Below are 24,906 nucleotides of genomic sequence, written 5' to 3' on the forward strand. Positions count from 1 at the left end.
GAGACGTCTCGAAGGGGCTAAATAGCTGGCAGGTTGGTGGCGACGCCGGTGCTGACGCGCTCCGTCACTGTAGGCTTCGGGAGGGTGGCGGCAACGGCGTGAAAATGAACAGGAACCGTTACGGCTGTCGTCCGTTGATTTCCATCTGCGTCATCCCAGCCGTCCGTTCCCAAGTGCGTACCGCTTCATCATCGCTGTCGATTTCTTCAGCGTAGTTGTTGTGTTCTTCAGTTAAGAGCTGCAGATCAGCGGGGTCCTGACACGGGGATCTGGGGGCAAAGACATACCTCGGGCGCAGGAGATACATGGGGAAGGCATGAACCCGTGCCCACTTCGTCCGCCGCGCCAAGGGGAGCCGGCGCGGACTCCACCTTGCACAGAAACACCTCCTTGGAGCGGGAGCGCGAGGGGGCATGGCGGAGAGGCGCCGGAGCCCGAGGACTCATGAGATGCTACGCGGCGAGGAGAGGAAGGTCGATCGGCGGAGCAGCATCGAGGAGTAAATCTGGACGGGGTGGAACTGAAGACGGAGGCAAAAAGGAAAAGTGAAAAGAACGACGGTCACACGTGGAGAGAAAACGGTGGCATGCAAGGCGAACCGACCTGAATCACCCCCTGTCCAATGGGCCCACAGCGTCCTCAGCATCCCCGACTCACCAGGAGGCAGTAATTCCTGGGAGTTTGGAAGTTGTAGTGATTGAAATTGGAATGGCCTGATTACAAACCGATGGAGCACAGCTCCTTGGTCGCGAACCGACTATAGAGCAGATGCTTTGACTAGCTATCTAACACGTTAGCTAGAAACTACTAGCGTTACAGCTCAACTCAAGTTGTACTGCCTTAGCTACTAAGCTACGTAGCCAGCTGCCGACGTGCACAGATCTTTTTCACTGATAGCGGCTGTAGCATTCGCTCCTTGCCGCTGGATGCATGCCAACGAAGACAGGGGTGGAGCCCACATTGATGAGCAAATTATAGTAAATCTATGAAACCCGCAAATACTGTAAGTCTCACTGCACCCTATTTTCTCTCCTACATATGGTCCAATTCCTCTCGACGGAGTCAGATTCCGCCTTCATCACACTACATCCCTAATGCTAGGATGTGGCGCATACACATTGCTTCGGCCATACATGAGCTTGCCATATTTGCAAGAAGATATGGTATCATTCGATTAGACATTTGTTAGGGATCCTAACTGATGTCTACCATTCGGTTACACAAGAAAACATTCGGGTACCCATCGCTGCAACGTCTGTGGGATGGCGGTCAAGATGTTGCCCGATGGCCTGTGGAGGATTTTTCATTGATATATTATGCGGATTTACTACGTCTGGAACACCCTTAATGGTGGTCCAAAGATATTGGCGTCTCCACTGAATCTCGTCAACAAATCTCGGTGTCATGTCATGATTGCGTGTCCTGATAAGACCAACATGCACCTCCGATTTATAACAAAATCAAAGAGTTCTCTTAGTAGCATAGATTGTACGACCGCCCTGTTAAAGTGCACGCGGGTACCACACGGTCTGTCTGACCACATCTTCTGACGACCCATGATTTTACCATCAACATTTCTCTTGCTTGTCTAAGAAGTTGCCTCGGGTCATCCTACTACAAAAGAGCTTACAATGGACATATTGTCAAGGGTGACCCAAAAGGACAATTGTTGGGGAAGCTTTCACACAAAGGGCTTCATGCAAAATTAATTGCAAAAATCCCCTTCCATATCCTTGTGCTTGTCGTCGCCTTTAGACCTTAACGATACAAAAATTAGTATGCCATGCTCCAAGAAGGCATCATATAGGCCACCTGATATACATACCTTGGAATTGGCCCGCAATTAGGGACATAACCATCACTACATTGGCTTATTTGTTGTGGTTCACCACGTACCTTTTCCCTCCCTGAGCCGCAACCTACCCATGACATAGTCGAAGAAGAATGTCGGAATCACCCTCTACCTTCTGCAAGCCCTACTCCAACTGATGCCGCCAGCGATGTGGGGAGACTCATGTAAAACATCTCCCAAGCCACTTCATGATGGAACATCTCCTAGGCCACTGCTGGTACCATATATAGTAGCACTTCAATGGAACATCTCCCAAGCCACCGCCGACACCAATCTAGTACTACCTCCGTCCTGATTTATTAGTCCTCCTTGTAGTTTGGGTCAAATTTTAACCTTTATTTTAACTATTCAAAAATAAGTTATGTACTCTAAAAATATTATCATTGGAAATCTCTTTCAAATATGAATCCAACTATATAAGTTTTGTGACATACTATTTATAATTTGTTAGTCGAATATACGGTCAAAGTTGGACACAAAATACGAATGGACCAATAAACCCGGACGGAGGTAGTACCTCCGGAATGGAGCTGGTGCTAGACAACAAAATTCCATGTAGGTGTCAAAACATCCACTACTACCTCTTCTACGCGGACCAAAAATGTAGCCGTGCTACCCTTATTGATTGTAAATGGACGCTAACTCCTAGCCGCGTCCGTAGATAGTAGAGTCGAGTTGGGGGGAGTCGAGGCACTCTTAATGCTGGAATTACACCATCGTCTTGAAGCACTGCTAACGACAAACCTATGAGATGACATCAAAGTACCTGGTCCAACTCCCGTCATAGCGGGATTAAAGCCTCTTGCCACTTAGCCTTTGTGGAGACTAAAGTCACAGGGAGAGGAAAGCAAAACTTTTGTTGACGTACTAAGTAGTAGTTTGTGTTTGTTTTCTGGAGATGCTTCCAATCTATACATAGCCAATCATAGCAGTAGAAAGAACAACAGAGGTAACAAAAATTACAACCAGGACCGTGGACCATCTAGCGATGGCTACAATAATTGGAGCGAGCTGAATGCGCGTCGCTATCATCGCCCCTCCCTCACTATATCCGGGCAAACCTTGTCGTAATAGACCGTCAGTAATTCTAAGCCCAGAGGACCAGCGCACCAGAGCAACAACCATCACTGATGAAGAGACTCGTAGATTGGAAAGATCAAACCTGCAAACACACGACTTGACTCCATGTCCTTGCCATCTATTCAGTTTGTGCTAGCTGACGTTTTGCAACTTTATGACTAATCAAATTGTAAAACCTGGCCTTTTATTAAAAAAAATCTCAAATATGTTTCAATTTCGTCGGTCCACATCAACATTATCAAGAATGGATATAAGTTCCAAAAAACAATCATGACCACCAAAAGAAATATTGATGAATCCAATAAGAAAATCATGTCCAGAATCCTGCAAAAGGGTTCAACAGTTTATAAACAATGGGCCTGGTTAGGTGCAATTCTGTCTTATGGGATATCCAGGGTCATACAAAAATCGGAAACAGCATAAAAACACAAAATAACAAAATTATGACAAAAAAGTACAAATGTTTGCATTGGAAAACAGAATCTTTGAATTGAATAGTACCTAACTGGTGACGTTCGAATTAGATAATATTAGTAGGTAAATTTGTCTTTTCGGTTTTGTTTTGTTTCTTATGCCCAAGAGGTAAACATGGATCAGAAACGCCGTGAGTGACTGGCAGATAAACATCCCGTTTATTTGTAAAAGAAAAATTATACCAATTTGGACTTCACAGTGCAATGGGAACCTTCTCATGCTGACATCACGTTTTAAGGCATCGATCTGATTTGACACTCACGAAAGGCGCTGAGGGCGAGATTTGTGGTGCCGCCGAAGTGTATGACAGTTCCCTTGGTTGCTCGGATAAGTCCGCTTCCCTCAAGAAAAAGTTCCCTTGCTTGGTGTTCATCATCTTTGGGATGCATTCGTGGTCCGTAGCGAGACATATAAAGTTGTGGCAAAAAGTTGTGGTGTGGATTCGCTTAGCATGTGATGAAAGCTAGCTAGGGTCGGGTCGAATCGTTTGCTGCCATCTTTTCTTTCTTTTTTTTAGGGAGCATCTTTTCTTTATTGGTACGCCATTGCTTCCTTTGTTTAAGGAATACATTGGTGTTATAGATTTCTGTATATCGAATAATAACCATACAAAAAAAGGGCTTGTGTCGTTGTTGGCAATACAAGGAGCGACACGTCGCAGGTTCCTTCCCATTTTTCCCAGGAAAAGTTGTGCCTGTATTATAGTCAGTGAAGGTGCAGAACACATACATTACACCATTGGAACTTTTTACAGGATGCACGACATGACATGTGAACGATGGATGCGTTGTTGCGTTCAGTATGTGGCCCTTGAATCAACCTCTCGGACGGCGGCGCCGATATCTTGAGTCGTCAGACCTGCCCCTTTCGGCAGTTCTTTTCGAAAGTTGCAACTTGAATCTGGGTGGGTCATGTGGCCTGTGTGGTGGACGATCACGACAAGTATGATAGTATGTGGCCGGAACACGATCGAGGACGTGGCTGGACCATCTCCTAGTAAAGGGATGACGCCCTCCACGGCGCATTCTGTCGACATGGACCGTCCGTCGGTGCGGATTCAACGGTCCAGATCCAATAATCCAATATAATACGCTGACGTCACTTGTATTACATGGACACATGAGGGACATTTTCAAAAATAAATAAAAAAAAATCTGACATTTGCATCTCAAATTTTAGGAGCATTTTCTGTACGATTTTTGTCCAGTTCATTCCCGTCACTGCAGGTCCGTCCTACGGCGTCATCACTAGGGATTGACTCATCTCCGGCGGTAGGGTTTCATCCCTCGCCGGCAGGATGGAGCCGCGCGTCGCGCACCCCAATCCCCTCACGCTCTCGCACCTCCTCTTCACCGAAGAACATGAGAACAGGCTGACTGCCCTCCCCGCGGCGGCCGCCAGCAAAGATACGGCGCCATCCCACCTCCCAGTCCTATGTGCATGTGCCTATAGTCCAAGATGGACATGGGGGCAGTTTCGGATCTGCCGCCTCGCCTCACCCCCTCCAACGCAGCGAGGACGCCGGAGTTGGCTCCTCCCGGCCCGCTCTCAGCTCTGTGAGGGTTGCGCAGCCCACACCGCCCCCACGTCGCCCCCTACCCCCGCCAGCCACTGCTCCCCCCGGGTAGTGGTGGGTGCTAGTGCCCACACTGTCGTCTCGGTCGCGCGCGCCGCCGGCCGCGAGAGGTAGCTGGCAAGGGAGATGAATGCGGTGGAGCCGTCCGTGCGCCGTCGCCGCGGGTTGCCAGTGGAGCCCACGAGAACGAGTGGCTCCATACTTGGGTCTACAGCCCGTCGCTTACGACGACGAAGATGGACGCTCGGTAGATCCGTCGGAAGAACGAGCCTCGTCCATGGCGTAGGTCCCTGGTGTGTCCAGCTGGAGCGGGTGAGGTCGACGTTCGTCGCCGAAGGCTGCTCGGCGTTTGTCGTCAGAGGCAGCTCCAACACGCTCATATAAGAATTTTGCGGGTCAGAATTATAGCCGCTCTCATTGAGATGCTCTTAGGTTTTTCATTTCGGCGGAGTGGATGCTGATTGTTATTGGAGGTCTTGCGTGTGTGACCCATTGTCAGCAAGCACAAACGTCGTACAGTTGATAGAGATGGAGAGAGGAAGTCAAGCTGGTCAGGAAGAGACCTCTATGCTAAGGGAGATAGAGAAAGATAAAGAGAGATAGAGAAAGAATGAAAAACCTAAGAGACAAGGGAGATAGAGAAAGATAGCATGTACTGTCGCCGGCTGATTGGATCACCACATTTTTTGAGATATATTCAAATTTCCAGCATGTGAAGGCTTCAGATTCTGCCCACTACTAGTACTACTTTAGGCTGAACTGATTGGGATAGACCTTTACAGAAAGTTTGATTCCAGAAAAGCCCTAAAAGGGCGAGGAAACATAATCTCTTGTATTTTTTTATCTTAATTCAAACTCTCTGTCCGGCAGCAATGCATTGGCCATCCGATCAGAGATCTGAGAACTGCAACAGGTTCGAAGAAGTGTATTTCTTGTTCTGGTCAGTGTACTCCATTCTTTTACGGAGATTAGTTTAGTCTATTATTGGCTTAGATATGTTGGCTAATTAAAAGGCATACCACAAATAGTATATCTTATATTTTTTCCACAGAAAAAAAAGAAAATTATATCTTTTTTAACAGTAGTCATGTCATCTCCAGCGCCGACCTTCAAACTGACCGCATACATCTGGACCGGGCGGTCCGAATATTTTGTGCCATCCAACGGGGCCTTCTATCGGTCCGCCGAGTCGTCTAGACGTGCTTTTTCCCGTAAATAGGAGATAAAATAGGAGGCTTTCCCGGCGTCCGGACCACTGCCACATCCGCGTCTGGCAACCATGGCCCGCCCAAAAACCCCTCCGTCGCCGCGCGCACTTCGCACAAAAAATGGTCAATGCCGCTCAGAGTATCAGTGCCGCATTCTTGCCCGGTCAGAGCGGACACGACATCTCGCGGATTTCGGCATTGAAGTTGCGCGATAGCCTAGAGAGCCCGCCAACGCCACTTCCTGGTGCAGACGGTTGCTCCGCATTCAAGCGACAAAACGGACGTCCGTTCGTCCGTCTGTCGCCCACATTAGTGACATGCGGTTGCCGAGGAACCAACTCTGGCGCCACCCGCCCATCCGTCTGCCGCCCACCATTGCCATTCGCCTGCTATATAAACTGCAGCCCCGGCCATAGCCGCAGTCATCTTCCTCTGGTCCCTTTCTCCTCTCCGCACCACTCCCACCATGGCCTCCTCGCGCTCCAACGCTCTCTGAGGCAGATTGTCATCGGAGCAGAAGAAGGAGATGGCCGCCATTGCTGTCGGCTGGCAGGCCGGCAGGCAGCCGGAGGCCGATGACATCCCAAATGTAGGACGCCGCCAATGACGAGCCGGCGCCACCCTCCTCATCAGTGCATTGTATCATGGCCATAGGCGAGGTCAGTGCCCACTACATGGACATGGTGTAGGAGGAGTGGGAGGAACAATTTCGGGAGGCCCAGGCCAACGCGGCCTACAACCTCCAGCTCCTCAAGGAGCAACAACAGGCGCAAGAGCAGATCGCCGCCGGCAGGACGGTCGCGCCGGACGCGGACGAGGTGGAGCAGGCGGCGCTGCTCGAGTCTTACCCCTCTGCCCACGACATCTCCCTTGACCACAAGCGGTAACGCCAGCGTTAGGCGGAACTGGAGGCCGCCTACAAGGAGTTCGACGAGGCGGCAGAGCAGGTGTGGGGCAAGAGCGACAACGACGAGGACATCGCCGGCTGGGCCAACGCCTACACTACGCCCCCACGACCACGAAACCAACACGTCCATGGGCATCGCCTAGAGCGAGAAAGAGTAGCGCATGGTACGTTGCCACCGCTTGGGTCACAAGAAGGCAACCACTCCTCCCCTCCCGTTGAAACCAAGCTTGGTGGGCTGAACATCGACGGGCGACTAGCCACTTGCCGGGACGTGGAGGCAGACATCTTCATTTCCTAGGGCTCCGGAGGAGATTAAGGAAACGGAGCTGGAGAGCGCCGAGACGGATCTGGAGAAGACGAAGGCAATAGTCGCAGATTCAGTTGTCGGGGCTTATGGCTGGACATAGGAAACGGTCTCCGGTGATCATTTAGCTTTAGTCGGGTTGTCAGGTATAAATGAAAAATTTAATGACTTTGTCCGGCTTATATGAAAAATGTCTGAAATGTTATGAATTTCGTCCGGTTTATATGAAAATCCGTCTTTTTTTGCATGAATTTTGTCCGGTTAGTCTAAAGAGTGGCCGAAATTTATGTGGGCACCGTTGGATGGTGGCCTTCGGCATCAATGTTTGTCCGCTGACTGGTCCTCTGTTGTTCGCGGATGGATGACGGAGGGAATTTGGGATGCCCTCACACTCACTCAAGATGCTTGCGTGGGAATTTCACGGGGAGGCTGGAGGCAGGGATATAAATAGCAGTAAGACGCGCGGTGCACATAGCACATGCCATAACACACAGTCTGTCGCCTACGTACGGCTGGTGTAAATAAAAGCCACATCTATCGAAGAGTCCTTTAATAAGTAAGATTAAGTAAGTCAGTGGTGTGAGCATATATATATATGTCGAGGTCGAGGGACCCGCTAATCATCGGAAGGATCGTGGGCGACGTCATCGACTACTTCGACGCATCAGCCCGGCTGAGGGTGTCGTATGGCAACCGGGAGATGACGGTCGGGTCCGAGCTAAGGCCGTCGCAGGTGGCGAACCAGCCCACGATGCACATCACAGGAAGAGCGGGATCACTCTACACACTCGTGAGTGCTCTGGTCGATCATATTCATACGTTACTACTGCTTCAGGCCTTGCTTGTGCATATGTATACCTACAAGTACGTTGCAATCGAATGCATGCATCCATGGCGCGCACCACCAATTTGTTTCAGAGTACTTCCTAGCTCTGGGTGCAGGGGAACTATTGCGAACCAAGGTGCCCCCGCCGGTTTTCTGCTGGGGGTTGATATTGCATCTAGCCTTTCTCTCCATCAATTAATATAAGCAGCGGGCTTCTCATCTTCCTCCCTTCTCATTTCGCATCACTCCGCCATGACCGAGAGACCCCCAAGTTCTAGCATCTCATGCTCATGCATGCGGCGGTCACGAGCCGCTGAGGTTCATGGCGCCGCTGGAGGACGATGATGCGTGGTCAGAGGGCCTAAAGTGAGGCAGGCCCTTAAGATGTAAAATGAGTCACATGGGGTACTTCCAGGGCATACTCCCTCCCTTTTGGTTTAAAGGGTTTAAAAGGCCTTTAGTCCCGATTTGCAAAGGCCTTTAGTCCCGGCTGTGCAACCGGGACTAAATATGCGCGACTAGCCTTTAGTCCCGGTTCTCGTGGCTAACCGGGACTAAAGGCCTCCTCCGCAGGTTTAAACCTGGTTTTTTTGCGAATTTTTTTAATTTTTTTTTATTTTTAAATTTCTGAATTATTTTAACCTCTAATCTCTAATCATCACTGCTCAATTTATCCTCTAATCTCTAATCACCCCTCATCATTTCAAATCATCTAACTTCCCGGACGGTCACCCATCCTCAAACTACTCCAGCCTGAGCACGCTTAACTTCCGGGTTCTATTCTCCCTCGTTTCCAAGTCTGCACTTGTTGTTTTCCTAACAATAGTAGGATGTCAATTCTATTAACCCTCAGGAATTTAGCTTGAGCATGAAGTGACACATTTCACTGTTTGAGTTTGAAACTATTGTTTTAAAAAACAATAATTATTTAGTAACACTAATATTTCTGGAATAATTAGTTTGACCATTGTTTGACCACTGTTTGACCACAGTTTGACCAGATTTGACCAAAATTTAAAAAAAACTGAAATAATTATTTAGTAACACTAATATTTTAGAATAATTAGTTTGACCATTGTTTGACCACAGTTTGACCACAATTTGAAATTTTTTGAATTTTTTTGCCTCTCCAGATCTTAAAAGCCCCGTATCTTTTTTTCTGTTAGGTTTTTGAGGATTTTGAAAATGTTTAACGGGGTTCCCCCGGTTAAATTTGGATGTAACTTTTCGAGTAGATGATTTTTCATATAAAAAACTTTTTCATCCGAGTTCGTATGCAAAAGTTATGCCCATTTTAAGAAATTCCAGAGAGATTTTGCAAATAAAGTCGAAATTCATATTTGTTAATTTTCCCAACAACTAGACCACATATCACATGGGAAACTTATTTTATTTTATTTTTTTGACATTTGCATCATTTTCTATTGTTTTTTCTAAAACTGAAAAGGCGATCCACGGGAGGGGGGGGGGGGGGGTAGAGTTTGAAAATGAGGCCTCAAATCTACCTTTAGTCCCGGTTGGTCTGGCCAACCGCGACTAAAGGTTCGGGCCATTAGTCGCGGTTGGCCAGACCAACCGGGACTAAAGGTCTAACCTTTAATCTCGGTTGGTCTGGCCAACCGCGATTAAAGGCCTTCGGGCCAGCCTGAGGACCTTTAGTCCCGGTTGGCCAGGCCAACCGGGACTAAAGCCCCTCCCGTCCGCCAGCTCGCGCTGGGCCCAGATAGTTGGTCGCGGGTCTCCTCCCGAACCGCGACTAAAGACCCCTTTGGTCGCGGTTCGATTATTTTGGGGACTAATGGGGGCGTATGGAAGCCTCTTTTTCTACTACTGATCTCTAAAAATTAGGTTTTTATTGTATTAGTAGTCTAATTTATGGGTCTCATTCAATTCAATTAAAGTGTTTTGAGTCCCACGCTAGTGATGTGAGAAAGATAATTATAGACCAGGCATATTCTGCTTCAGGAGTGGAACATGTGTAGAATATTTAATTGGGCAGTTTCGAACTCGTGAAGCTCGTGACATCCATTTATCATCTATCTTGGTTGCTGAGAATTTTGAGATGAGCCTTTTAAACCGAAAGAAGGGAAGTAGATGTTACATACTCCCTCGCATCCATATATGGCCTAAACCATTTTTTGAGGTTGTATTCGATCATTGATTTGATTAATAATACACGAGATATATGGTATATAAAAATATATCATTAGAAACTCCGTTAACATATGTATTTGACAATATACATTGTGTAATATTCATGTCGTATATTATTATCAATGTTCAAAACCAACCTCGTGAAACATATTAGCCCCTGAGTAGTAAGTTTGACACTCCCTCCGTTTCTTTTTACTGTGGGTATAAGTTTTGTCTTAAGTCAACTTTATGAACTTTGACCAAATTTATGTTCAACATCTACTATACTAAAGATCTATGTTAAACTCCACAAAGTTTGACCTAAGACAAAACTTATGTGCAGGATAAACAGAAATGGAAGAAATAGTATATATTCTAGGACACGTTCGGAATAGTTCGTGGACGCACCCCATACTGTACTTTATTTTCCAGGCAAACACACACGTCATTTTTTTAACGGAGTTACACACAGTAAACTGTACATGCAATAATGTGTCCCATGTTAATTTGTTTCTAGGTGATGGTAGACCCTGATGCACCCAGACCAAGCGACCCTTCCGAACGGGAGTACCTCCATTGGTACGTGCGTGCCGGCTACATTAAGCTAGCATTACCTTGGGAGTAGCTTGGTAGTACTTCCTTTATTCCTGCACTTTGTTGGCTAATTAACCTTTTTCTCAAAAAAATAACATTCATTACTTCATATATACTATATACTAGCTAATTAAGCTAATTGATTCAGTTTAATTTCTGCGTACATAGGCTTGTCACAGACATACCAGAAGGAGGTGACGTGGGCCGTGGTAAGAACTAATTTACCCATGCATCGAGTACGTACATGTAGTATCGTGTCAATTATCCTCCCCAGCCGTCTTCTTTGATAAATAATAAAAAGATTAACTGATCAAATGAAAAGTATCATATACTAGTATCATGCATATGATTCTAGTGTATCATACTATTTTCATAATGTGTAGTTTCATAGCTCAGTATGATATTGACATTATTCATTGTCATGCATGATACATACTAGCACTTCCTTTAATATGATACTACATCATATCATAATACTCAATTCTCTCTCTTCTCATTTAATTAACTATGTGTCCCCTCAACAAAAATGCCTAGTTGATATGCATGATACTAGTTATGATACTCTCATTGTGACCAGCCTAACAACATGGTTAATAATAAATCCAACAATCGGCTATAAAGGAGTTGTAATGTCATCTACAACCAACCTAATAGCCACCAACATGTACAATAGTACATTTTAAATGTGTACTACTTTATGAATAGTTGGCTCATCTTAGGGGGTGTTTGCTTCAGAAGTCCTATGACTTTTTCTAGTCCCAGGGACTAATCAAAAAAGACTCTCTAGTAGAGTCTTTTTCTAGTCCCTGTAAAAAATGTCCCTCCCGTTTGGTTCCTAGGGACTTTTTAGGGACTTTTTCTAGTCTCTGGGACTAAAAAGTCCCTGAACCAAACACCCCCTTACAACCTCACAAACTATCTTGGGGCTTGTGCTGCAGCCGGCTAATAGTCAAGAGCCTGCTTCTCTACTCTCTCATCTTCTCTCTCCTCCAGCTAAGCAAAGATATAGTATTTTAGTCTTTATAGTCTGCTTATGTCACCTTATTGTACTTGCTCTAAAATGTAGGCCGGTGCATTGAAGAGCATTTTTTCGCATGCATGCAGGAACCGAGGTGGTGGCGTACGAGAAGCCACAGCCGACAGCAGGGATCCACCGTTTCGTATTTGTGGTGTTCCGGCAGGCGGCACGGGAGGACATCGCAGCACCAGGGTGGCGCTCCAACTTCATCACAAGGGACTTGGCCGAGTGCTACAGCCTCGGCGCTCCAGTCGCCGCTGCCTACTTCAATTGCCAGAGGGAAGGCAGCTGCGGTGGCCGGAGGTGGTACAGGTGAAGCAAGCTAGATTTAACTACATCAGTGCCATCCCTAGCACTACAACCAAAATGATAGATGAATAAATGTGATACCAAAGTTTCGCATGGGTCGCGTAGTGTGGGGCACACACTTGCCCAGCCGAGCACGGCCGTCTGATTCCCACTTGATCCGCAAAGTCATTGGATCTCGTACGAGTGCACATCAAGTTTTTAGTTCCAGTTTCTGAAACTTACGATTGTAACATTCATAGTTGCTGAAAACTTACGATTTTATTGCTCCCTCGCTCTAAGGTTAACGATGCCCGCATTTGTGAAATCTGCAATTTTATCGTTTAGTTGCATTAAGTTTCAATTAATATTTTTTTTCAAAATTCTTCAAAACATATTTAAAATGGATCTTATTTGAAAGCCGCCGTCCCAAGCAACACAAACCTGAAAACAGAACTTAATTTAAATTTTTAGTTGCACACGACAAACCGGCTGGATTGCCACAGGTACGTGACGTGCCTGGCGTTTTGCTTTTGTTGATTCAACTCCACGGACGAACCTAGTCAAAATTGCTTTTGACGCTCGGCCTCTATGGAAGCCAGTTTTTGAAAAATTCAAAATTCAAAATTCAACAAAATTCATTTTTTTTACATTTCAAAAAATTCTGAAAAAAAACTACAGACATACATGTGTGTAAATTTTCTAGATGAAACATGTTGACATGCAAACAAAATATGTGGCTTTTCAACACTTGATACTATTTATCCCAAAAGTCCATGAATTTGCTCTTTCTGCACAGATCGCATCTCAAAATATTTCATTCTGAAATTTTACACGCATACACATCACATCTTAGTCCTTGTGTACCAAAAAAAATATGAATTTTGAATTTTAAAAAGAAGGCCTCGATGGAGGCCGAGCTCCAAAATGCCGTTCTACCAACCTAACCAATACAATTCCTATATGGTGACTGTCTTCTAGTCCTATCCGGCTAGGAAATCACAAGACGTAATTAACTCCAACAGACGCTCCGTCAACCAATTCTTCCCTCTCCCAACATGTCCCTTCATCGATTTTTTCAGTCCAGCTGGTATTTTTGTCACACCATGCATGTCTTTTGTCCGCATCTTCCATGTATTCTAATTAATCATCTTAATTTATTTACCTTTGAACCAGTTTCATCTTAATTTACTACCAAACTTCTCATCAAACTATCAGGTAAATTACGAGCAAGATGTGATAAACATTTATTTACATAGTCACGTTAATTTGGGAAGGTAAATCACAACCTAATGCACTAGAATATTTATATCCCATAGCAACGAAGGTGCATTGTCATAGTTTAATATAATAATTATATATATGTTGTCGTTGGCAAACGAATAATGCTTCCCCAGCAGGAGATCCAAGAGTAGCACACCACCGGGGGCCCCAGACCAAAGTGGACGACATCTAGCACACGTCCGGATCAGGGGTCCAGCCCGCCGGACTTGCATGGTTGGCGTGGAAGGACGTCCGGCCGGTGACGGGAAGAGATGAGAGGACCACAAGAAGGGGGAGAGGAGAAGGGAGGAAGAGGAGGAGAGGAGCATGAGCTCCGCCGTCATCAACCTTGCGGGACGAGGGGCTTTTGCCGTGGGACCTCTCAGCCAACAGCAAGCAGTAGGGAGGAGAAGGGTGGTCGTGGAGGAAGGATAGGGCGCCGCCCGAGTCGCCCAGGGGAAGCAACACGGAGGCAATGCTCCTTCTGTCACTGGGACTCACCGTGTCCAGATCATTACAATGTACTCCCTCCGTTCCTAAATATTTGTCTTTTTAGAGATTTCAATGGACTACTACATACGGATGTATATAGACATATTTTAGAGTTTAGATTCATTCATTTTGCTCCGTATGTAGTCATTTGTTGAAACCTTTAGAAAGACAAATATTTAGGAACGGAGGGAGTATATAGCAAAACTCTCACATATTTAACGAATAATGGGCAAGGATAATAATATAAATGACCAAAGGGGCATTGAACGTGGTAGCATAACAGAATGACTTATATTCTTGGGCCCTAGCAGATGGTAGGCTGATTTAGGCCCAAATGAAGCACAACCAGATAATAAATGTTCTGAAGATGGGTCATTCTTCTAAACATAACAATTTTTGAAGATGATGATTATATGACCAAATATTACTCCAATAACCATATGCTCGATTACATTTGCTAAAAACCCTTGGTAAGTAGTCATCCTAAGTAACAAGCACGGGAAACATGGAGCATGGATGTTGCTTCACCTGGCCACAAGGATTAGACATACACATCAATAAACTTAGGAGCGATATAGTGTCAAGTGTCCATATGTATACTAGATAGGCATCACGCCAAGGCGCGCGTTGCCCTGTTGAGCCGGGAAATTCAAACAGTAAAATAGTTCATTGTTCGGTGCCGAAAGCAATTCATCAAATATTTGACCTCATGAATGTTCAAATAAAGTAAGTAAGCTCGACACAAAGAAATAAACCAAAAGCAATGCAGTTGGATAGATTAAGATTAGAGCAAGTCATTTATATAAAGTAACACATTCTTCGGGTCAAAAGATGAAAGGGGCCGACGAAGGGGTGTCACATACGGCCAACCCAGCGTGCCATGGTTTTAAGAATTTATCTATCGTTTTAGCCAAGTGGTACAGAATTAGTCTATCACAATTTGTTCCAAAAATTACCCAAAGTGAGGGTGGGTTGATACATGAAGAACTCTTTTCTATTATGAACTGTCATGCAGGCATCTCTTTGGGTAATTTTTGGAACAAATTGTCATACACTAATTCAGTACCACTACGTGAGTTGCCATCAGGGACAAATGATCGAGGTTTTCAGCTTCATTGCTGACATTTTAAAGAGCCCAGTTGGCATCAACTTCGACAGCTACTTCCTCGGCGACAAGGTCAGAGCACCAACATTTGGTATCAGAGAAGAAGGAAGAAGGAGAGATAGACACAGGAGTTTTCCCAGCGCACGAACGCTGCTGCAGCCGCACGAACGGCTTCAGATTCCCTCGAGCACGAACTTGAGTTCATGCACTCACCATTACAACGCATACGCGGGGGGGGGGGGGGGGGGGGGGGGGTCGAGCACCTGGTCCACGCTGCTCCGCCCGCGCCCGTCCGACATGCACGCACACGTCCGGATGCGGCGAGTCCGCAGCTAACCAACTCGACGGGCACCCCCAGCTCGCCAACGGCTGGCCCGAAACTTACGCACGCGGTGCACACCCACACGGACATGCCCGTGCTGCACCTATACGCACACACGCACGCCTACGTCACGGTCCCGCAGCGCCTGACACGCCCGGCGCCTGCCCATACACGCACCCGACGCGTCCGACACTGGCGCCGCGGCTTATTCCGGCCAACAGGACTAATACCTAGAGACATTCCATTAGCCACGTATTAATACAAGTTGCAGATTCAAACATGTCATCTGCACAAGTACCCAAGCCCTTGCAGCCTGACCTGAAAATCATATTCCAATCTTCTTTTGAGGGCCTGGATTGTCCTGTCGCTATCGCCAACATTAGCTCACAGACGTTTCATCTTAAATGCTGACAGGCACTTCATCTTGACCATTAGGAAATCAAAACAATATTCATTTTCCCTCCAATATTCTCAATCGCTAGTAGTCAGTACCAGGATTTTGCTCAGCCTTATCAGTATCCCTAGTTGGACTGTCTTGGATCTTCCTGGGTTCTGCCATTGCGGACAAGTGCAACAGGGACGGCCAGAAAACCAAAGTTGCACCCCACGTCAGTTTTAGTTCCTGTAGCACGCGTACTTTGCATCAGACAAACCAATCTTACCAAGAATCGCACAGAGCAGAGCCCTTGGCCTTACCGTGATAGCAATCATTGTTGGAAATAAGTCGTGACGGAGCACGGTGCGACCGGCGTCAGTGCGTCAGGCCAGGTCCGTGGCGGTGTGACCGGCGTTGGTGCGTCAGGTCGGGTCCGCGGACTGCGTCACGGCCTTAAGTGTGTCGTGTGTGTACTGCTGGTCGAGCTGGGCGCTGGTGTGTGGCCGCGTTGGGTCCATAGGTGTGTGTGCGCGCGTGCGTGGCGTGTGTGTGGCGTAGTGGCCACGGTAGGCAGGCTAGGTCGTTGGTGATCTGTTGGAGCAGCTGTGGTGTGCGCGTTGGTTGCGTTGTGATCACGCACGAGCATGCAGATCGTGGAGGCGGCTGTGTAGGAGGGTGGGCAAGGCCCTGTGCGTGAGTGCGCCTCGGTTTTAAACCCTTGTACTGCTGCCTAGTGTGTGGGTTGAGCCGGAGATTAATAGAAAAGGCTGTACGTGCCGCCGAAAGAAAAACTGTGCTTCTTCTACCTCCAGCTACGTGAGAGAGAGAGCTAGGGCTCTCCGAACACTTGATTTACAGAGCTTCATTGCGATCCTGCCGGCGGCCATGGCGCTCGTTCCACACGGCAGCCGTGTGGGCGCGATGTCGTTGCAGTTGCCGCCGCTAACGACGATGAACTACACCGCCCGGGCGATCAAGGTGGAGGCTATCCTTGACGCCCAGGGACTGTGGTGTGCGGTGGCTCCGGCGGAGGGCGCGGCAGTCGACGCCGGCAAGAGCAAGACGGCGCGGGCGGCGATGCTGGGCGCGTTGTCGAAGGACCTGCTGATGCAGGTGGCGACGAAGCCAACCGCGAAGGAGGTATGAGACTCCCTCAAGGTTCGCTTCGTCGGCGCCGATCGAGTGCAGGCGGCGCGGCTCGCGACTCTCCGTGGTGAGTTCAACCGCCTGCGGATGGAGGACGGCGACGACCTCAACGCGTATGCAGGCAAGGTGAATGGCATGGCGGCGAGGTACGCGCAGCTCGGGTCCACATTGGACGAGGCCGCCATGGTGAAGAAGCTGCTCGACACGGTGCCGGATCGGCTGTATGCCGCGGTCGCCGGCATCGAGCAGTTCTGCAACGTGGAGGAGATGGTGTTCGAGGAGGCCGTTGGGCGTTTGAAGGCCTTCGAGGAGCGGATGAGGCGGCGCGTGCAGGCCGGCGGCGAGCGCGCAGGCGAACAACTCATGATGACGGCTGCCCAGTGGGCGGCGCGGCGTCGACAGCAGGGTGGGCGCGGCTTCGGCGACCACGACGACGACGGAGCAGCAAGCACGACTTCAGACGGCGGAGGAAAGTGGCGAGGACACTGCTACAACTGCGGCGAGCGCGGGCATTTCCGGCGCGAGTGCCCGAAGCTATGGAAGGCACAAGCAGTTGAGCAGGCTCTTCTGGCCGACGCCAACGTCGAGTGCGACGGGCTCCTCTAGGTCACGGCTTAGGGGGTGATTGTTGGGAATAAGTCGTGACGGAGCATGGTGCGACCGGCGTCAGTGCGCCAGGTCGGGTTCGCGGGCTGGGTCACGGCCGTAAGTGCACTAGTAGAAAAATGGCCATTTGTCCCGGTTCATAAGGCCCATTTGTCCCGGTTCGGGAACCGGGACTAAAGGGTCGGTACTAAAGCCCTATACCTTTAGTCCCGGTTCTTATACCAACCGGGACAGATGGGACTCCACGTGGCCGCTGCGGCTTGCCCTGGCAGGGGGGCCTTTTGTCCCGGTTGGTAGCACCAACCGGGACCAATAAGCTACCACGCGTCAGCAGTTCAAAGGCTAGGGTTTTTGTTTTTTTCTGGAAGGGGGGGGGGGGGGTTTGGGGGTTTTATAGGGTTAATTTAGGTGTTTCATATATTGTGTTAGCTAGCTAATAGAGAGAAGTGTCCTCTCTTATCTCCGTGCTTGGTCGATGCTACGTACTATACGTATAGAGAGGACTCGACACGCTAGCTAGTAAGCAAAAGAAGGAAACCATTAAGTACAGAAGATCGTCATGAACATATGCATATAGAGAGAAGTGATATCGACCTCTCCTTCTCCGAGAGATTGGTCGAACAACATGTTTTCGTATATCTATCCGACGCTACTGGCTACATATATACAATATAAGATCTCTTACAATATAATCCCCTAACATATGAACTCAAGTTCCACATGGTATTCTCTGTCTTTATTGATGACGTGTTCAATAAAGAATCCCGCCAATTCCTCTTGAATTGCTCGTATGCGATCTTGTGGTAGGAGTTCATCCTGCATCTGAAACATCTAATTTTAAGAAGGGGGTCAATACATATATATGAATGAATGAAACTCAACACAAATGATGGTAATAAAATAAAATTGTGAATATTATTGCTTACGCACTTCATATTTTTTTAGAGTAGCCCCGCTCACAGGTCGTGTGGCAGATGGACTCGCAAACGTAGTATCCATAGTAATTATTTCCGGGTTCCTGCCACAATCACTTTACAAGAAATAGAGGTCAATCAAACTGATAAGCAAGCATGCTAAATGGTATTGATGAAACTAGCGCTAGAATCACTGGGAGATGCGCGGAACTAGCTAGTAGTACTTACTTTCGGGTGCGTAAATCACAGCTCCCCCCGCAGTCCCGAAGCTTGTGCGGTGAACTTTTTCCAAACCCTGCCAGACAAAGAAAACAATTACTTAATATCAGGAAATAAACAAAGTTGCCGATATGGTGCGATAATGATCGATTGAACTTACTTCTGGAGCATTTCAGTCATGTTCGCATACTCCTGGGGATCTTTTCGTCTCGAGTCTAAGACGGTTACTACTCCCTGCTCAAGCTTAATCTCTAGGAGAATATAGTGGAAGCTGCGCACGCATGCATAACTCATCAATTACATTACTATAACCTCGAGTAATAAGGAAAACCAAATATGCAAAAGACAGTAACACTCACTTGAAGTTGTAAGGAAAGAGTTTTTTTTCTTTGTTTTGATTTATTACCAACGATCGTAGCAAGTTGGCCTCGGTTTCTTTGGCATGAAATTTAACCATAAATTCATCTATGAGATTTGTGTTAATGAACCCAATATCACCGATTTGTCTTTTCTTGCATTCGGCGATCTTCAATCTGCATAATATAGTGAGGATAATTATATATACATGCAATGAAAGAGCTGAGCTATATATAGAGACTTAATGACAGAAGTAGTACTTACAGATAGTAGCAAGTGACCGTTAATTTATCGAGGGCCTTTTGATTAAAAAATAGAAGAACTCCTCAAATGGAACAAACAACAGATCAATTCCAACGAGGTCGTGCTCCTCTTTAACTTTCAGCGTCAAAGTATCGTTCCCAGACTCTCTGCAGGTTTTCATCTACCAATCATAGAATCTTTGCATCATCGATGTTAGAGGAGGATGACCAGGTTTGACGAGAGGCTTCCCGTACTGGTATCTGAATTCATCCACCTCCATTATATCAAAATGTGCATTGTCGTCGTGCATGTAATCTGCAGGATTGGTATCGGGCAAGATCCCCGGATGATTAGCGACGATATCGCTAGACACCTTGAGCGGGGTGCATGATTGGTTCGCTTGTTCGCCGAGCTGGGGAATTTTTTTCCCACTTCTTCGTTCCGCTAACCTTCGATCACTGCAAGTACTTCCCGACCGGGACGCTTCCTTATATGTCCTTCCAATAATGCGCTCATAGTTGGTTTGCGGCCGAGACGGTGGTGGTCGCTTCAGGGCATCAAAAGTGCGCTTCGCTTTCACCGAATATATCTTCTCCTTCAGAGGTGGATGTTTCTTAGCTCTTTGCGTTTCAAAGAAGTCCTTCACATGGGCTTGACAGATCTCCGCATTTTCCTGTACGGTCATCTCATATGGTAACTTCTCTAGAGGCTTGAGAGATGGACCAAATCTGTATTGCCTCCCGCCTCTGGCTGTACTGCTAGACGCCGGAGCAGGCCGACCGGCTGCGGCTGTCTTCTTTCGTTGCTTACGAGGCGGAGAAGGAGGCGGGGTGCTACGACACGTCGGAGCAGCCGGAGCGGCGGCGGCTCTCTTCCGCCCTTGCTGACGAGGCGGAGGAGGAGGCAGGCTGCTCGGACGCGCCGGCGCAGGCGGAGAAGGAGACGGAGTGCCACCACGCGCCTGAGCAGCCGAAGAAGGAGGCGGAGGGCCCTGATCACTCGCCGGAGGAGGAGGCGGAGTGCCCTGACTCGCCGGAGGAGGAGGAGGAGGCAAAGGCGTCCAGTTAGGAAGGTTGATGAACTCCTTCCGCCATAGGCATGGAGTCTTCAGAGCAGAACCCAGCAGAGTCTCCCCTTCACCGATAGGGTGGTCAAGCTCGAGCTCCTCAAATCCCTCCGTTATTTCATCCACCATCACCCTAGCAATCCTTCTAGAATCGGCCGGCAGCGAAAAGTTGCGCCAGGTTCAGGAGGTGCAACAGAGCCGACAGCCGCCTTGACTTTGAATTGCTGCCATTGCGTCATAAGGTGCCAATGTTGAGACTCCGTGATAGCATCCACGGGGTAGCTAGCAGGAACCGTGAAGACAAGCTCCTGAAGCAGCTCGGTGGAAGCCACGCTGCTTCTCCGCTGAGATGGCGGGGTAGCTTCGGCATGTCGCTTGCTGTGAACTTTGTCTCGTTCCTCTAGCGCTTGTACCCTTTCATGCAGCTTCTGCAGTTGGGTCAGCTCCACTTTCCTCTTCCTCTCCCGGCCTTTGTAACCACCTGCGTCGGGAACCCCAGCCTTCCACGAAACGGAGCCTGGCGTGCCTCGTGTCCGTCCAGGGTGCTTAGGATTCCCGAGGGCCTGTGTGAGCTCGTCGTTCTCTCTGTCGGGAACGAACGTCCCTTCCTGCTTTGCGGCGATATACTCCTGAAGCCTCGTGACGGGTATTCTCAGTTGCTTGTTCGTCCAAATGCACTTCCCTGTTTTAGGGTCCAACGACCCCCCAACCCCGAAGAACCAAGTCCTTGAACGGTCTGGCCAGTGCGGTGTCTCTGGTTCGACCCCATTATCAAGCAGGTCATTCTCAGCCTTGTCCCACAATGGTCGGGCTCTGAAGTAGCCACCTGATCCCGTGCGATGGTGATGCTCCTTCTTTGCAGCATTTTTCTTGTTTGTCGCTGACATCTTCTTACTTTTCTCCGATGTCTTGTGGGGGACAAATGCGTCCTAGTGATATCTGATCTTCTCAAATCGGCCGGTGAATTCTGGAGTCTTGTCATTGTCGACAAACGTTGATTTCAGCTCATTCTTCCACTTCCTGAATAGATTAGCAATCTTCTTAAGAGCATGAGCCTTGATCAATGGCTCTTTAACTAGCTTCTGCGGATCCTCCTCTGGCGGTAGGGTGAAATTTGCCTTCAGCGCAGTCCAAAGCTCAGCTTTCTGCCTATCGTTGACATAAGACACCTCAGTGTCTTCCTTCTTAGGCTTATACCATTGGTGGATGCTGGTCGGGATCATGTCCCTAACAAGAACCCCGCACTGAGCAGAAAATGCTTCCTTGGTCCGGATGGGTGCAATCAGTTGGCCATCGCGCGCGATTTCTGTGATCGTGAACCTTTCATCCGAGCGTAACTTTTTCTTCGGGCCTCGTCTCGTTACCGAAGTTTGGCTCGATCCGGAGGGCTAGAAAAGAAGAAAGAAGAGAGTTAGTATGTGTACATACCAAAAATATTAATGCATCAATTAGCTATAGTCAGCACATGTTTAATTAATATATATACCTGGCCGGACTCTGTTCGGTCACCGGAGCCGTCATCATGGTGTCCTTCTTCCACCGGCATTCGGTCACCGGAGCCATCATAATCATGTCCTTCCTCCTCCATTGTTCAATCACCGTAGCCTGCTTCTTCACCCTGTCCTTCCAGACCATCGGTGTCATTGAGATACGACAAGACATCAGCTCCAGCTGCGATTATGTCCCCCAACACCTGTTCTGCTTCGTCGTCTCGGCCGTGCTCCATAGTTTCTGCAAATATTACAACATGGCAATTATTATACAAACATGACATATGGATATATTAGTGGCAAACGTAGACCTAGCTAGCTAATCACAACAAGGAATCATATTAGTGGCCTCGATGCTTCTCTAGGGTTTGGGGTGGCCTCGGCAATGCTTCAAGGGTTCGGGGTGGCCTCGACAACGCTCTTTTAACTTGGTAAATTTGGGTGGCCTCGGCAGCGCTTCTAGGGTTTGGGCCGGACCGCCTCTCTCACGTTTGTCTAGCGTCAAAGGATTCAACAAAACCATGTCTTCATTATTAGGCGAAAGTAACAGGCGCATGATGGTACGAAGCTCTCCAAGGTTATTTTGGAAGGGAGTCCCGGATAGGATAATTCATCTTTTGGTACGAATTTCAGCAAAGGCCTTCCAAATAGTGAAATTCGTACCAAAAGACGAATTATCCTATCCGGGACTCCCTTCCAAAATAACTTTGGAGAACTTCGTACCATCATGCCCCGGTTACTTCCGGCTAATGATGAAACCATGTATTTCTTCAATACTTTGACACTAGGCAACCTGTCGACCCCTCGGCGATCCTCGACCCTCGACCGCTCGGTGATCCATGACCCTCTACCCTAGTTCCCGACCCTCGACCCCCTCATGTCACGTTTGTCTAGTGTCAAAGGATTCAACAAAACCATGTCTTCATCATTAGGCGAAAGTAACAGGCGCATGATGGTACAAATCTCTTCAAAGTTGTTCTGGAACGGAGTCCCAGATAGGATAATTCGCTTTTTGGTACAAAGTTCAGCAAGAGCCTTCCGAATATCGCTATTTGGAAGGCCTTTGTTGAAATTCGTACCAAAAGGCGGACTATCCTATCCGGGACTCTGTTCTAGAACAACTTTGCAGAACTTCGTACCAACATGCCCCTGTTACTTCTGGCAAATGATGAAGGCATGGATTTCTTCAATACTTTGACACTAGGCAACCTCTCGACCCCTCGGCGATCCTCGACCCTCGACCCCTCGACGACCCTCGACCCTCGAACCCTCGGCCCCTCGGCGACCCTCGAACCCTCAACCCTCGACCCCTCGACCCTCGAACCCTCGGCGACCCTCGACCCCTCGGTGACCCTCGACCCTCTACCCTAGCTAGTTCCCGACCCTCACCCCTCGAACCCTCGGCGACCCCTCCCCCCGTCATGTCGAAGTTATCGGGGAGGGGGTATATCAACTCCCCCCCCCCGTCATGTCGAAGTTATCGGGGAGGGGGTATATCGATAACGACATACCCGATAAAAAATAAGAAGAGGAAGAAGAAGAAAAAAAAGGAGAAGAAGAAAGGAATAGAGGAGAAGAAGAACAAGAAGAAGAAGAAATAGAAGAAGAAAAAGAGGAGAAGAAGAAGAAGAAGAAAAAAATAGAAGAATTTTTCTTTTCTATTTTTTCTTCTTCTCCTTTTTTGCTTCTACTTCCTCTTCTTCTTCTTTTTCTCCTCTTCTTATCCTTCGTCTTCTCCTTCTTCCTTCTTCCTCTTTTCTTCTTTTTCCTTATTTTCCTTCTTCCTCGACGACCCTAACCCTAAACAGTACAAGTTCCTCGACGTCCCCGCCTCTCTCATGAACAAAAAAAATCTATGAATAAAAAAGCACCATATTCTATGAACAAAAAAACATCATATTCCATCCACATCCATGCATACATCATATATATGATCATCTATCAACAAAAAAATATCATATTCTATAAAAAATCATCTTATATATGAACAAAAACAATTATGATAACAAGCATATATATCATCATATATATGAAAAAAACAAGCATATATATGAAAAAAACAAGCATATATATCATCATATATATAAAAAAACAAGGACAGGGAGGGCGTCGGCCGGACCAAGGTGAGGAGGGGCAGGGGCGCGGGGTCGGCGGCGAGGACGGCGACGGCGATGACGTCGACGTGGCAGGGGGCGCGCGCTCGGGGCAGGGGGCGACGGTGACGAAGGGGGCGGGGCAGGGCGACGACGACGACGGGGGCGGGCCGGGGCGGCACGCGTCGAGGCAGGGGCGACGAGCGGCGACGGCGTCGGCCGAGGGCACGGGCAACGGCGTCGGCCGAGGGCGCGGGCGACGGCGATGGCGGGCAATGGCGACGGCGACGACGGTCACGGGCGACGGCGACGACGGGCGCGGGCGACGGCGACGGCGGGGGCGGCGGGCAGCGTCGGGGCAGCCTGGCGGCGTCGACGTCGTCGGCTTCGTCGGGGGCAACTGCGAGATGAGAAGTGAAAATTTCCTAAGTGTCATCTTATATAGCAAAGCCGTTGGTGGCACCAACAGGGACTAAAGGGGAGGCATTGGTCCTGGTTGGTGCCACGAACCGGGACCAAAGGTGGGCATTGGTCCCGGTTCGAGCCACCAACCGGGACCAATAGCATGTGCCTGGCACAGCCGCGGTGGATGTTTAGTCCCACCTCGCTAGCTGAGGGGCTTCCGCACCGGTTTATAAGCGTGGCTGTGCCTCCCCTTTCAAACTTCTCTGAACTACAGGCTTACGGGCCTAAACACACTGTATCTGCCTGTGGGCCTATTGGGCCTTCTGCGGGCCTGAATCCTGGCCCATGGGTGAGTTTCTAGTCGTATTCAGGCCGTGGTGGCCCAGTAGGTGGCATTTTTTTATATTTATTTCTAGTTTTTTCTTTGTTGCTTTATTTTTTTAATTTTGTTTCTACTTACAACAAAATACTTACTATTGCTATTTCTATTTATTTTCTTAAAGTTTATTTATTTTATTTTATTAAGGTTTATTTTATTTTATTTTGTTTCTA

The 24,906-nt window shown here is 48.1% G+C and overlaps 1 protein-coding gene and 1 pseudogene across 1 annotated transcript; both read left to right on the forward strand.

Annotated features, from left to right (window-relative positions):
• The first annotated feature begins 7,954 nt into the window (after nucleotides 1-7,954).
• Nucleotides 7,955-12,288, forward strand: LOC109785290 (protein VERNALIZATION 3-like). The gene is made up of 4 exons (XM_020343883.2): nucleotides 7,955-8,191; nucleotides 10,878-10,939; nucleotides 11,123-11,163; nucleotides 12,059-12,288. Exons 1-4 carry the CDS (start codon nucleotides 7,997-7,999, stop codon nucleotides 12,286-12,288), a joined length of 528 nt encoding a protein of 175 aa, XP_020199472.1. The 5' UTR covers nucleotides 7,955-7,996.
• A 4,412-nt stretch (nucleotides 12,289-16,700) lies between these two features.
• LOC141022066 (uncharacterized) lies at nucleotides 16,701-17,567 on the forward strand (annotated as a pseudogene).
• The last annotated feature ends 7,339 nt before the right edge of the window (nucleotides 17,568-24,906 follow it).

This window comes from Aegilops tauschii, chromosome 4 (genome assembly GCF_002575655.3).
Source record: "Aegilops tauschii subsp. strangulata cultivar AL8/78 chromosome 4, Aet v6.0, whole genome shotgun sequence".
Taxonomy (NCBI): domain Eukaryota; kingdom Viridiplantae; phylum Streptophyta; class Magnoliopsida; order Poales; family Poaceae; genus Aegilops; species Aegilops tauschii.